General features: G+C 40.1%; 1 protein-coding gene across 4 annotated transcripts in view; it reads left to right on the top strand.

Moving 5' to 3' along the window:
* ABCC1 (ATP binding cassette subfamily C member 1) overlaps positions 1 to 15,853 on the top strand; it is a 138,693-nt gene that overhangs the window by 29,903 nt on the left and 92,937 nt on the right. For all 4 annotated transcript variants that reach the window (XM_027839204.1, XM_027839205.1, XM_027839203.1 and 1 more), the window contains exons 2-3: positions 12,882 to 13,058; positions 15,485 to 15,610. In XM_027839204.1, coding sequence (XP_027695005.1) covers positions 12,950 to 13,058; positions 15,485 to 15,610 — 235 coding nt within the window. In that variant the 5' untranslated portion in view covers positions 12,882 to 12,949. The remainder of the gene's footprint in view (positions 1 to 12,881; positions 13,059 to 15,484; positions 15,611 to 15,853) is intronic.

The following is a 15,853-nucleotide window of genomic DNA, read 5'->3' as shown; positions in this document are numbered from 1 at the left end:
TAATTCTTCTGTTTTGATTTTCCTTTTTTTATTATAATGGAATACTTTAATTTTCTTTTACTTAAACTTTTTCTTTTATTTATTTATTTCATTAATTTATTTTTAGTTTTCAACAATCACTTCCATTAGCTTTTTAAAATTTTTCTCCCCCTCCCTTCCTCCCTCCCTCCCCAAGATGACATGCAATCTGATATAGGTTCTACATGCACATTCCTGTTAAACATGTTTTCACATTAGTTATGTTGTAAGGAAGAATTAGAACCCATAGGAGGAATCACAAGAGAGAGGAAACAAAACAAAGCTGAAGGAAAAAAAGCAAATTGTGTGTTTCCATCTGCATTCAAACTCCATAGTGCTTTCTCTTGATGTGGATAGCATTGTCCATCATGAGACTTTTAGAGATGTCTTAGGGGATCTACTGTATTTTGAGCCCTGTATAGTTCATACAGATTTTTTTCAAACAGAAAGTGTTTTAAATTCCTACTCAGGGCTGGGTATTGTGCTAACTGCAGGAGATGCAAAGAAATACTGAAAAAACTCCTGCAATTTTTTTTTTCCTTCTGGTAGGAAAGAAAATAGAGACAGAAGTAAATCACAGGAGGAAAATGGGCTCTGGAAAAAGCAATGAATAAGATTCTCCTCTGGTTCTAATACTTTTCTTTGTACTGATTTGCTATTTTTGCTGTGTCTTAAAGATCTTGATTAGACCTATCATGAATATTCTGTTCATTTTGTGTGAATGAATATGTGTGTGTATATACATGTATGTATTTCTAGTCAGAGATTTCTCTTAAATATTAATTTCAATTTATGCCAAAACTTTGTTAATTTCTCAGAATTAAATTATTAGAATTAAATTCAGAATTTTAGAGGGTGGGTTACAATTATAAAAGTTCTCAGTAAGCAAATTAGTAGTGTAAAAAAAACTTGGGAGAAAGAATACTTAGGAAAATACTCTTTAAAAAAATTTTTTTATTGATAGGTAGAGAGAGGGACTCAAAACCGGGAAGAACTGAGATCAAGTTTTATCTGTGGTGTATGCCTAGCAGTATGACTGAGCTTTGTAACCTCTCAATGTCCCAGGTACTTTTATTAGTTTATTAGATTATTAGTTGCAGAGAAGGTGCCCACCTGCATTGGTATAGTTTCTGAACCCAGGAGTTCCCTATGCCAGTGAATACAGAGGTCTAGTGTCTATCCCTGTTCCTATTCCTCTACTCCCTGAGAAGCTTTTAAGGAAAACAGTTCAGTAAAACTAACAATAAGTGGAAGAAGTTTGACTTCTGTGCAGGGTTCCACACCTGTATTCCTTAAGTGGATGACAGCTAACCTGAAGATAAATAAAGCTGGCTGGCTTGCCAAGAGGGCTGAGGAAAAAGGCCACCAAAGCCCACCACCACATTGGAAGTTCCCTTCTGTATGGTATAGCCCATTTCTTCAAAGATGTGTTTTTGCATATCCCTTGTCTTTTTCAGTTTTGGTTGTTCTGTTGTAATTTTTTGCCTGCCTTCCTTCCTTCCTTCCTTTCTTTCCTAGGCAATGGGGTTAAGTGGCTTGCCCAGGGTCACACAGCTAGTAAGTGTCTGAGGCCAGATTTGAACTCAGGTCCTCCTGAGTGCTCTATCCACTGTACCACCTAGCTGCCCCCTTTACATTTTCTGAGTCATGGTGTATATTGTTTTCCTGGAGGGGCTTAATCCAATTTACATCAGTAAGAATAAACTTGTAAAAGTACTTTCTACCTGCCTGAGGCCTCCACTCTGTAGATGCCCACTTGGTTTATTCAAACAAGCATTTGTTACTTTTTAAAAAATAAATTTTATTGGTATCTTTTGTTTTTATACCATCTCCATTTCCCATTGCATAATTTCCTCCCACTCCCTGAAAGCCATCCCTTAGAAAAAAAGAAGGGGAAAAAAAAGCTCAGCAAAATTAGTATCAATCAACAAGCATTTATTGGCTACTGTTAGCCAGGCACTGTGCTAAGTACTGGGGAAAACAAGTATGAAGAATGAAACTTGTCTCTCTCTATTCCCAAGGAGCTTATTCTAATGGGAGAGACAATAAGAACCTATCTAAGTACATACAGTAGAAGCACAAAGCAAGTAAATAAAATATATATGCAAAGGAGTTAAACCCGAAGTAGTCTGGGAAGGAGAACATTAACAATTGGGGGAATCAGGAAAGGCTTCATGCAGAAGATATCTTCAAGAAAGGGAGGAATTTTCCAAGGGGGAGGTAAGGTTGGAATGCCTTCCAGGCATGTGGAAATTCAACCAGTCAGTTAACAAATATTAACTACCTACTCTGTGCTAGGCACAATTTTAGGTGCTGGGAATTCAAAGACAAAAATTAGGTAATAACAGTCCTGCTAAGTCTTAGGTCTTAACATTCTATCCAAGAAGATAATGTGTATGTATGTATACACACTTATGTATTTACTTACATAGGTATGTAAAAAAGACAAGATAGTTGGGGGAGGTCACAAAAGACTTTCTATAGAAGGTGGTCCTTGAGAATTGATCATAGAACTTTGCTAGGGAAACAAGAGGAATGCACCTGATGTAAAAAGGAGTGATTAAAGATAGCCCAAAATTCAATTTTTCAGGAGAGGGAGATCACTGAGGCCTGAAAGGGGAGGCCTATAAGGCTCCCTGAGGAGATGGAACTGGAGCTTAAAGATGGGTAGGATTGGAAAAGGCATTCAGAGGCAAAAACATGAGGGGATTTGATCATGGGAATAAGTGTGCTGTTTGTGGGTAGGGAATGTGGGAGACTGGAAGACATATAGTTAGGAGATCAGCCTGACTAAGTTTACTGGAGGATGAATTGGCCAGTAATAAATAAGGACAGTGATGTTGGGCAGGTAAGTCCTGATTATGGAAATCCTTCAAATGGGGGATGGACTACAGATACAGGGAGTGATGGCCAGAGAAGTCACACAATTAATAGATATATAGTTATCCTTTCTGAGTTGTGGGTGTTAGGGGTGTGGTACCTCCCACAACCTGGAAAATTCATGTAAAATCTTTTGGCCCTCACTTCATACCAAAGAAGAAATCTGAATTATGGTATTAAAAGATAAAATATGTTGACATTATACAATGCTATACACGTTTTATGCATTTCTGAGTTTCTAAACTTTTTCTGTGTAGTCTGCTGGCCTTCATGTGTCACCTGCAACTTCTACAAAACGCCCCCAAAATTTCCATTTATTTTCTTATTCCAATCTACGATATATTGCAGCTGTGATGGGGAAAGTCGCAATGTGGAAGGGAGAACTGTAGTACAGAACAGGGAGCCTTTGTAGATTTCCTGAACAGGGGAGTGACAAAGTGTTCATCTTAGTCTGGCAATAGTCCATGGGATGGAAGAGATGAGAGGAGAGTCCGGATTGGGGTGGAGGGGGCAGTCAGAAACATACTGCATTGGTTAAGGTGTCAGGTAATAGGACACCATTGAAACGACAAAACTTTCTGTAATTCAATAAACATTTAACAACTTATTAACAAACCCCTCCAGTTCAGTCCGTATCATACAACATAACATTTAATTACATAACGTTGTATTGTTGACCTTCGTTTTATGTGTATTGGTCTTACTTCCCAAGCCAGTCTGTAATAATTCAGACTTTTAATTAAAAAATCCATATTTGGTTAGGTTTTGTTGTATTTTGTCCCGTCCTCGAGAAGGGGACCATCTGGTCGTTTCTCCTTTAAAGGCCTGGCTACGCTTAAGATTATTACCTACTTAAAGCCTGTTCTTTTTACCAAGTTCCCTCTCTTCTTAAATCTTTACAGGTCAATTCCCACAGCACAATGATAATAGGGGTTGCCCTGTGCCACCAGACGCTTGCAGGAGATCTTTAACCTGTACTGAGAGCTGAGGGTTCCATGAAGGAACCAGTGGCACCCAGCCAAGTCATTGTGGCAGCAATAAAAGTTCAAGCCCAGAATCGGTTCTTCCCCTTTTTCAGTCCCCACCCTTCTTCCTTCCTCTGTGCTGACCCCATTTGTCATCATGCTTTCTGTTTCAAGACTCCTGGTTTTATTTTCTCTTATGTAGCACTCTCAGAATGTCCTTTGTGTAACTGTTACCTTCAGGACATCTGTACATAGTAGGTCCTCTGTAAATATTTGAATTGGTTCCCATAGTGTAAGCAGATACTCCCTCACACCAGAGACTAAAGAGTATTCCTTTGTATTTGGGAGGCATTCCAGAGTGATTGGGGAGAAAAACAGCAGGTATTGGGGACAATACTGCTTCTGGAGTTTCCCAATCTGCCCAATCTAGGAAACTGTAGGTGTGGCTCAGTATAGCATGAGTAATATGAATGTCATCCCTATCAGGGTCATTCAAGGTGGAGGGAATTTTTGTCTGTGTTGCCCAAAGCCAATGTTTTGTTTGGATTTTAACCACAATAATACATGCTTCTGGCCTTAAAGGAGGTTTGACCCAGTCACAGTAATATATTCAGAGACTGTCATCTATCAATTCCCTTTTCATGCCTCATGAGCCTATTTAGTAGAATTTTTTTAGATCAGTCTAGGTTAATGGCCCAGTGGAGGGTCGACTTTTGGCTAAGGAGGATGGTTGTCTCTTTATTGTTATTTGAGGGGGTATAAATCAATTCATCAGCAAGCATTTATGTCAGTCACTAAACATTTATAAATTGCCTAGGGTGCCACACACTGTGCCAAGCTCAGGGGTTACAAAGATAGGCAAAAGATAGCCCCTTGCCATTTGGCCACACATTAGAAAGAAGCTAAAAAAGAAAGGGAGAAAAAGGGATGATATCAACCCCCAGGACATGATGAAGTCCTGCAGCAGGTGAAAAACAATGAAACAGCCAACCCTGGGCACTCTCCTTAAATGGAAGAAGGAGGAGCTTCCTGAAGCCTACGGTCCACCCTCGCTAATCTGAGGGAGGTAGGGGAGAGTACTAGGGCCAGGAAGTACTGAGGACGTGTAAGCTTCCATGAATAGATCTTGGGGACACAAAGAAACAAAAATGAAATCAGTTCCTGTCCTCAGGGAGTTTCCTTGTCAGAAAGGAATATAACATGTATCATTTATACAAATATGTACACAGTGATTAGTGGGGGGCTTGGGGAGGGAAGCATCTGAGGTGCTAATATACTGTACTGAAAGAAGATGGAGCTTGAGCTGAGGGAAAGGAGGAAAGTACCTTCTGGGCATGGGGGAGGGCCTGTGCAAAGGAAGGAGAGGAAGATGTAAAAAAAAGAAAAAGGAGGCCAGGACCCTGGATTATAGCATGTGACAGAGGAGAAATTCTCCCCTGCTGGCCTGATCTAGCTTTTCCTTTTTGAGTTATGACATTTATTTATTTTTTAAAAAAATGTATTTAATTGTTACCATTTGTCTGTATGTTTACCCTTTTCAACCTTCTTTCCTTAATTTTGGCCTCAGTCCATTAGCTCTGTGACCCTGGGCAAGTCATTTAACCCCCGCCTCAATTTCCTCAACTGTACAGTGGAGATAATAACAGTACCCATCTTGCAGGTTTGTTGTGAGGATTAGATGAGATAAGGCACTCAGCACAGTGCCCGGCACATAGTAGGTGCTATATTAATGCTTCCCCCTTTCCACTCCCCAGCCTCTTTGCTATGAAGAGATTTTCTCATCTGTTCACGAGGATGTCACTGATTATTTAGTTACTCAGAACCTGGTTTCCTCTTAGTGATATCTTCATTTATATTATTGTAATTGTTGTGTATATTGTTCTCTTTGCTGGTTCATTTTGATTTTCATCATTTCATACAAATCACATTTTTCTCTGATTTTGTCTTCATCATTTCTTAATGAACAGTAATTCCTTTACATTATAGGCAATTTAAAAACAAAAAACAAAAAACTAAATTTGTTTCCCAGGTATTGTACGCTCATTTTGTTTCCAGTTCTTGGCTACTTCTTTGCTATGAATATTTTGGCACATTGAGCCTTCTTCCTTTGATTTCCTTGGCATATGTGCGTAGTAGTGGAATTTCTGGTTTTAAGTATTGTGTAGACAGATGTGACATTTTTCTTCTGTAATTTCAAACTGATACCTGGTGTGGTTGGGTCACTTCATAGCTCCACCAGCAGTGTAATAGTGTGTTTGTCTTCCTTGGACCCCTCCAACATTCATTGCATTCTTAGTCCTCTTTGCCAGTTTACAGGCAAGAGTGGAGGGGTACTGGGCGGGGGGTGTGGAGATTTGGTGAAAACTCAGACTTGTTTTCATTTGCATTTCTTTTATTTTTAGAAGTTTTGAGTGTGTTTTGATGGAGTCATTTCTTTCTTTTTTTTTTTTAGATTTTTTTATTTTTAGGCGCTGGGGTTAAGTGACTTGCCCAGGGTCACACAGCTAGTAAGTGTCAAGTGTTTGGTCTGAGTCTAGATTTGAACTCAGGACCTCCTGACTTTAGGGCGGGTGTTCTATCCACTTCGCCACCTAGCTGCCCCGAGTCATTTATTTCTTGCAATTCTTTTGAAAACTTTTTTTTGGTTTATATCCTTTAATTACTTATATCTTGGGTAATGATTATTGGCATAATATACATGTCAATTCGCTATATATCTTGGATATCACGCTTTTGTCAATGATATTAGATGCAAATTTTATTCCCCGTTCTACATTTTCTCTTCTTATTCTATCTGCATTGATTTTATTCATGTAATAGCTTTTGAATTTTGGCAAAATTATTTTATCTTCCATAATCTTTTCTGGTTCTTCTCTTATTTAGTAAAGAATTCTTCTAGCCACAGTTGTGAAAGATACCTGATCTTAGTCTCTTCTAATTTTATATTCAGGTTGCTTATCCATTACAAGTTATTGTAGTATGTGGTATAAAATATTGGTCTTAACCTAATTTTTTTTCCAAACTTCTTTCCAGTTTTCCCAGAAGTTCTTGCCAACAAAAGAGCCCCCAATAATTCATATTTTGAAGCTTATCAAGCCTTCTGCTGCTTTTAATGATGTCTGTTTCATGCTACTGAAGTCTTGTTCCACTTAGTGAATTTTGTATTTTGTTGTTGTTGAGTTGTTTCCACTGTGTCCAACTCTTTGTGACCCCATTTGGGACTTTCTTGGCAAAGGTACTAGACTGCTTTGCCATTTTACGGCTGAGGAATTAAGTGACTTGCTCAGGGTCACACAGATAGTAAGTGTCTGAGGCCAAATTTGAACTCAGGAAGATGAGTCTTCTAGACTCCAGGCCCAGCACTTTATCCAATGTGTCACCTAGCTGCCCTTCTACTTTTTTAACCAGTACCAAATAATTTTGCCAATTATAATTAATAAAATTTGAGATCTGGTAATGTTTTTCTCAGTCATACTTTTTCTTATTTTTTTTCTTGAATTCTAGAACTTTCGTTTTTCCAATTAAGGCATGGATTTCAGAAGACCCCTGTGAAAGGGCAAATGTGTTAACCTGGGTGGAATTGCATTAAACCATTTTTACATTAGGACAGCTAGGCCTCAGATCACTAAAGCTAGAGCATGAGGTCTAGAGTCAGGAAAACCTGAGTTCACATTCGGCTTTAGACCCTTCCTAGCTGTCACCCTGGGCAAGTCACTTAACCCGGTTTGCTTCAGATTCTTCATGTGTAAAATGAGTTGCAGAAAGAAGTGGCAGACCACTCCAGTCAGTATCTTTTCCAAGAAAACCCCAAATGGGGTCATGAAAAATTGGATACAACTGAAATGGCTGAACAACAACAAAATCTTTACATTAGGAAGAATAAGTTGATTAGTTTGGCTGGGAGCCATGCAGTATCTAGAAGATGAGACCCAGAGCAAGGAATTTTTTTTTTTCCAAGTACAGGTAGAGAGGGGGATAAGGTCTGGAGCATGAGGCACTAGGAGGAGGGCTCAATTCATTTCATCAAGCCTTTATTAATTGCTTGCCACATGCCCAGTCCTATGTTAAGCGCTGGGGATACAAAGGTAAAAACAAAATAGCCCCTGTTCTCAAGGAGCTTACTTTCCAATGAGAGAAATATCTTATTTAGAAAATTAAATGCAAAATGTATAGAGTAATGGGGTGGGGAGGGAGAGGGGAAGAGAGAGGGAAATGATGAATGGACATAGCTGTAGGAACTTTGAGGTAACCTAAGGATTCTGTTAAGTGGAGAGGAGGAGGGAGTGCATTCCAGTCCTGGTAGATAGTCTGAAAAGACAGACATGGGAGGCACTGAGACTTGAACCTGGAATGTCTTGGGGTGGAACAGTGAATAAATCATTTGACTGGAACCAGAATGCACAGAAAAGAGTTTTGTATGGTAAGCCTTGAAAGGGAATCTGGAGCCAGATTGTGAAAGCCTTTAAAAGCCAAAAAGGAGTTTATATTCTATCCTAGAGTTGAGAGAGTCCCAAGGGAGCCTTGGGAAACTGGGCCATATCTGGGATAGCCTGACAGCAATGCTTTGAGGTGTGGCAAATGGGCAAGAAGAAGAGGAAGGAGAATAGTATAAAAGACAAATTTTACCTCCTTCATAATTTTAGCTTTATATGAAAGCCGTATTAGTCAGCCAACAAGCATTTATTAAGGGTCTACTTTATGCCAGGCAGTGCCCCTGGGGACACTTGGGGAATATGAAGAAAGACAAAAGACAGTGCCTGCTCTCAAGGATCCCCAAGTCCAGTGGGGGGGAGACACCCTGCAGACTACTGTGTAGCTACACACAGGATAAATTGGAAATAATCAACAGAGGGAGGGCATTGGAATTAAGGGGGAAAGACAAAGGCTTCTTATAGTTGGTGGGATTTTAGCTGGGATTTGAAGGAAGCCAGGAGCCAGAGATAAGGAAGGGAGAGAATTCCAGGTATGGGAAAAAGTGAAAATCCCACTTGGGAGATTGAGTATCCTGTTCAAATAACAGCAAGAAGAACAGTGTTACTGGATTACAGAGTACTCTTTGTGTGGAGAATGGGGATGGGGGAGCAAGGTATAAGAAGACCAGAAATGTTTGAAGGCTGGGTTGTGAAAGGCTTTGAACACCAAACAGAGGGTTTTATATTTGATCCTGGAGTTGATAGGGGGCTGGGTGTGTGTATGTGTGTTTGTGTGTGTGTGAGAAAGAGAGAGAGAGAGAGAGATAAGGTGATTTAGGAAGATGACTTTGGCAGCCGAATAAAAGATGGATTACAGTGTGGAGAGACTTAAGGCAGGCAGATCCACCAGCAGGCTGTTTCAGTAGTACCGATGTGAGATGATGAGGGCTTGCACTAGTGTGGTGGCAGTTTTAGAGGAGAGAAAGAGGCATATATGAGAGTTGATGAAAGGAAAATGGATAGGACTTGGCAACCAGTTGGTTGGGGGGAGAATGAGATGTTGAGCCTGACACTCAAATTCCCAACCCGAGTGCCTGGGAAGATGTTGGTGCCCTCCAACAGTACTAAACAAGTTCAGAAAGAGAGGAGGGTTGGGAGGGGGGAGATAATGGGTTTAGCTTTGGATGTGTTAAGATGTTTATGGGCCATCCAGTTCAGATATCTAATAGGCAGTTGGAGATGTGAGTTTGAAGGTTGAGAGAGAGGTCAGGACTAGAAAAGTGGATTTGAGAATAATCAACTTGAAGGTGATGGTGAGAGCTGATGAGAACACCAAGTGAAATAGTGTAGAGGGAGAAACAGAGGGTAAAAGAGGGAACTCTGAGGAGATACTCAAGGTTAGCTAATTCTGCACTGCCAGCTTAACTTGAGTTCATTCTTGCTTTAGGCTTCTTGTGCCCAGGAGGCTTCTTGTGCCCAGGAGTGGTTTTGCATTTTTGTCGTTCTGTCTTTAGTGCTGGTTTTTGCACTTAGTAGGTGCTTAGTAAACCTTAGATGAATTGACTGTCTTTGGCCTTTCATCCTTTCTAAATGCAGGATTATTTGGTTTCTGCCAAATAAAAGCTCTTGGACAGAGGACATGTTCAACTTTTAATGGAGAAAAAAAAGAAGTGCTAGATGGCAAAGCCTGGGAGTCATGAAGATCTAAGTTCTGAAGTTCAGATGTGGCCTCCAACACTTTATTAGCTGGGTGACCCTGGGCAAATTGTCTGATTTCTGTCTGTCTCAGTTTCCTTATCTGCAAAACGAGAGGGAGTAATAACACCTACCTCTCAGGATTGTTGTGAACATCAAATAAAGTAATATTTGTAAGAGATTTTGCAAACCTTAAAGTGTTATATGAATGGAAGCTATTATTAACAAAATATGAAATTGTGTTGAGTTCTCAGTGTTGATGGTGATGTGTTTGAATTACTTTATGAGCTATCACATAGTGTGGGGTTGTGATTCTCAGTATAAGCCAGATTCTCTTGTAGAAGTAGCCACATGTGGTTATTTATAGGTAGCTGTTTGCGCAAAAGGTAGAATGCTGGACCTGGAGTTGGAAGGCAGTTCAGATCTGAACTCAAGACACATGCCCTGTGTGATGCTGGGCAAATCACTTCACTTCTGTTGGCCTCTGTTTCCTAAGCTGTAAAAGGGGGATAATGGTCCCTACCTTGCAGAGTTGTTGTGAGGATCAAATGAGATAATCTTTGTAAAATACTTAGCACAGTGCCTGGCACATAGTAGGTACTATGTAAATGCTTATCCCCTTCCTCTTCCCTTGCCAGTATCATTTTACTACTTGAAGAGAGTATTCTTGGGAAAGAGAGTTCCTTCTAGTGACAGTTTAGAAACAACTCTAGCTAGAGGACCCCACACGTGGCAGGCGCCCCATGGGTACCTGAAAAATTTCATAGAAAATGGGCATAAGTAGTAGCTCATCTTAGTGAATAACTATTTACAGAGTTGTTTTAAAGTTCACAGTCATGGGGGGAAAAAAATTGACCTTTCGGTATTTTTTTTTGTGGTTTGAAACTTCCTGGTTGAGTTTTTGCATTAGTTTTAAAAATAAATATTAGTGTTAGAGCTCCTTGTTCGTATTGCCGTAAAACACTACATAAATGTATGACTGGGGGTGTGTAAATAAATAGTGCTGGAGAAATAACATTTTATGTTCTGATGGTTCCTTGTCTCCCAAAAATTAGTTCTGCTTAATTCATTTGGAATTATTTCGATCAGGTAACAGTTGGGACTCATAAGCAAAGTGACCTCATTTGTACAGTACCTCTCATCCTGCTTCCTTCTATATACTTATTTTCTATGTGACTTTTGGTAATCACTTAACCTCTGTGATCCTTAGTAAATTGAGAGGCTTGGAGTAGATGGGCTCTCCTAAGATCTGTCTCCTACGACTCTGAACTTGTAATACTGTGATCCTTATGGACCAACCATTGACTTACTAAGGAAATCTGCTTTACTTGTCCCTGCATTGTAGTGACAGTATCTAGTTTGCTAGTTAGACTAGGCAGTTTTCTCTTTCTCTTTTCATTTTTAGTTTAAAGCCTCTTTTATTAGATTCACAAGACTCTAGCTAGGTGGGTATAGTGGATAGAGTGTGGGGCCTGGAGTCAGGAAGACTTGAGTTCAGATCCAGCCTCAGATACTTCTTAACTGTGTGACTATGAGCAAGTCACTTAACTTGTGTTTCCTAGTCTGTATAGCACTTACTTCGAAGGGTTGTTGTAAGGACCAAAAGAGACAATAATGGTAAAGCACTTAGCACAGTGCCTGGCACATAGTAAGTACTATCTTAATTTTTGCTAGCTTCAAGTCAGATCTTACCTTTGCTTGTTGGGTGGCCGCCATCCCTGACCAGGAGAATTTTTTTCTGTTTCTAGCAGTAGGTCCAGAAATCCAAATCCCATTCTTAGATACCATGTTCCTAACCAGCTTTTCACTTCCTGAATCTACCTTTATTTAAAAAAAATAAGTTTTTATTTATGTCACTTTTTTTAACCTCAGTATATTTTCCCCCAGTATCCCTCTCTGCCCCAGACAACCATTCTGTATAATTTGCCTTTCTCTTATAAAACCTTTTCTTTAGCTAACATATGCTAAATACTTTGTGACCCTAAAAGGACTCCTTAAAAATGTTAGCTCCTATTTATGTCCCTTCTAATTCCAATGTTCTGTGTTTCTATGACTCTAGAATTCTTCATTAAAAAAAAAAAAACTAAAACTTCACCATAGAAAACTCTTTTGTTGGCACATGTTAAAATTTGATAACATTTGCAAAAAATTCCAACTTGCATGCCATCCTTCTAGGAATTTTTCTATATTATGTAAAAGCAAGATGTAGCTCTCTTCATACCTTTGTGTTTATTGGTTTACATTGTCTGCCTTGATCTTATTTTCCCATTAAGATTGTGTACAGATGTTCTCTTCTTAAGGTCATTGTGTCTGGGAGGGTTGTAACCAGGGCAGTGCAGCTGGGCTCTCTGCTGAAATTCAGAGGATTCTGACAGTACTTGTACTCTTTCAACAGGTGGAAACAACTGAGCCTAGAACCAGATGGAAAGACTAATTAGTTAAAATAGGACACAACCAAAAGGCAGACTTTTTCCCCTAAGTAGTCCACTCCAGGCAAGCCTCCTCCTTACTAGCAGCCGTCATATTCTGAATTTTGGCTCATTGTGAGATGTGTGGTGTGAGGTTGATGTCTCCCTGGACAGTGACCTGGGTATTCTTCACCAATAGTGCTTTGCGTCTCCAAGGCCATGATGTCTTTTCCTCCCATCACCCTCTGCCTTCCCTCTCCCCACAAAATTTAAAAAAAAAAAAAAAAAAAGAGAGAGAATTTATCTTGGAAAAACTCCCGCTATGGCATGTTGTGCTGCTTTTCCCTAGACTTGCTCTGTGGCACTTGCCCCAGGTGTCAGAATCGCTCAGTGTGGCTCTGGTATCTGGAGCAGGTCCTTAGAGGGAGGCGCTTAAGCTTTGCTCATGAGTCTTGGCGTTCTGTTTGATTTCACTGACAGAGCTCCTTCTTTTGTCTCTATAGGATTGGAACACAACCTGGTACACTAACAATCCAGACTTCACCAAGTGCTTTCAGAACACAGTGCTGGTATGGGTGCCTTGTTTTTACCTCTGGGCTTGCTTCCCACTCTATTTCCTCTATCTCTGTCGGCACGACAGGGGCTATATCCAAATGACACATCTCAACAAAGCCAAAACTGTAAGTAACTATGATTTTTGTTGTGTGTGTGTTTTGTGGGGGATGGAAGTGGGGTGAGGGGACAGACAAGTTGAGGTCAGCAGCATACCCTTGAGAGAATTTGGCTCTTTCTGTTCCATGGGCAATAAAACTTCAGTTAATTGCAATTCAGCTAACCAGAATCGTAAGACAGCTAGAATTTTAAACAGTAGTTTATTGCTACATTTTGTTTTGATATTGCAGTCATTTCTGAATATGTGTCCCTCCACCAGTTCTGGATATCCTTCCCCTATAGCAAAAGAAAAAAGTTAGGGGCAGCTAAGTGGATAGAGCACCTGCCCTGGAGTCTGGAGGACCTGAGTTCAAATTTGACCTCAAACACTTGACACTAGCTGTGTGACCCTGGGCAGGTCACTTAATCCCATTGCCTAGCAACCCCCCCCCCAAAAAAAAGTTTAACAAAACCAACCAACTCACCATCTCCTCTAATAGTTTTAGTCAGTCATCAAGCATTTATTAAGTACCACTGTGCTAAAAACTGGGGATACAAAGAAGGGGATATAAAGATAGGCAAAAAACAATCACTGCCCTCAAGAAGCATTTATTCTAATGAAGGGGTGGACATGTAAATAACTGGGTATATATTAGCTATGTACAAAGTAGTTGAGTGTTATCTGAAAGGGGAGGCATTAGCAGCTAGGGGACTAGAAAAGGCATCCTTCAAAAGGTGGGTTTGGACTTTGGTCTTGAAGGAAGGTAAATTGAAATGGAAGAAGTGAGATGTCTTATGCAACACTCCACACCCATAGCCCACCACCTCTCCAAGGAAAGGAGGGGAGTGCATTTTTGCTCTTCTTTTTGGGGGCCAACCTTAGTCCTTATAATTACATAGCATTCAGATGGTAGATGGAATTTTTTTTGGCACATGGCTTTAAAAAGAGAGATGCCAGTGACAAGAAAACAACTTCATCAAAGAATTATTTATTTAATAAAAAATAATACATGGTATATCTGTATGCCCTGAAGTCACTATACCTTCATTTTGATTTCCTCTGTCTTCTATGTCTCTGTTCCTTCCCTGGTAGAAATAGATGTTAGGACTAATGCTGCTGAAGTCCTTTAGAGTCTGGGTCGTTAAAGATGGCACAGTTCTGTTCACTGGGTTGTACTCAGTTTTCAACAAGAAGTTAAAATGAATAACCCTTGTACTGTAAATTAGCAGGAAGGACACCTACTCCTCTTCTATTTATTATCCAAATTAACTGAAGAGTGAAGCTATGATTTGGAGACTTGTATTCACCCTAGGATTGTGCCAAACCAAGTACTTTGAATGTCATTGAGTGGCAGGTTGTAGATGTCACAGATGAATATTTAGAAATCTCCTTGATTTAAAGTACTTTGCTGACCCTTTCTTGAATCCTATCCCCTAGCCCTACATCCTAGAAGGGAAACATCCTTGCCTGGGGGAGGGGGAGAAGGAAGACAAACAAAAGGATGGCATGATCAATTTTAGGTAATGGAAAATTGTCCATTTATCTTCAAGGTCTTTTAAGGTTTGTGAAAGATGGTCTGGTGCAATGAATTTTGGAAATCATCTCCCTTACCCTTTCTTGCAGAAGAATTGTATTTTAAAAATGCATGTTTTTGGACCTATATTTTTCAGTTGTAATTTATTCTTGACATACATTTTGGGCTGCTGTGGGGGAAACTGCTCTCTGTTGATCACTTTTGGGGAATAGTGCTTTTGCTTGACCTGAAAGTAGTCCAGCTTTTGCTTACTTGAGTATGGATTGTCAGTGGCCCCATGTCTACAATCTCTGTATGGGCTTACCTCATTTCAACTCTGCTCCGCTTTGGTTATCTTGGCTCTTACGGCAGATCTGTCTGATTGCTTTGCTAGAGTAGACCCTAGTCCTAGGCCTTAGATCTGCAGTAGCAATGACTCAGTCAGATGGTTATCAGTGAGATGTACAAATTCGCCAGCCAAAGAGTATTCTCTGCAGCCTGGTGGGGAGATGCTGTCAGATTCATCAAGGAGATTCGTCACTCATCTCAATGCATTACTGGGGATATCCTCACTTCTTTGGTGTATTGTCCTCTGAAGTAAAACAAAAGCCTCATCTTTTAACCTTAAAGTGACTCTGGTCATACCCTTTTAAATATTTAGGGTCAGTCCTTTCCTACTGTCTTGGGAATGCAAGGTGAATCTGCTATGATGAATCTACTATGGAAGGAGAAAATTGAGCTTCCTCACTAATGTGTATGTGTGTGTGTGTATATATATATATATATGCCCATTCCTCCTTCCCTTCTCTGTTCTCCTTAGTTAATGTAGATAATAATCATTTGTGGATTGACTGGATCCTGATTACCATCTCTACCCCCACTACCCTGTAAGGAATGTAGATGGGAAGCAATGATAGTTTAAATGTGTGTTTCTATTCCAGGCCTTCGGCTTTTTGCTGTGGATAGTCTGCTGGGCAGACCTATTCTACTCTTTCTGGGAAAGAAGTCAGAGCATTTACCGGGCTCCAGTGTTTCTAGTCAGCCCTACACTCTTGGGCATAACAATGGCAAGTATGAAGTGTCTCATGTTGGTCCTTGTTGGGTGAGAAACTTGATTTTAGGGGAGAAGAGGAATTTTTTCTGACTTGAATAACAAATGTCCACTTTCAGTTTTAACTTCCTCCCGCCCTCTAGGTCATCCTTATGCTATTCATTTTGAGACTTTCTCTGTTGAGTATCTACTCTTGGCATAATTGCCTACATATTGCTGGGATTCATCCTACCGTGGGGAAAGGAGCAGAAGTAGCTGA

The sequence above is a fragment of the Vombatus ursinus genome, unplaced genomic scaffold (genome assembly GCF_900497805.2).
Source record: "Vombatus ursinus unplaced genomic scaffold, bare-nosed wombat genome assembly UNPS02014832.1, whole genome shotgun sequence".
Lineage (NCBI taxonomy): Eukaryota > Metazoa > Chordata > Mammalia > Diprotodontia > Vombatidae > Vombatus > Vombatus ursinus.
This window is presented reverse-complemented; position numbering and strand designations above follow the sequence as displayed.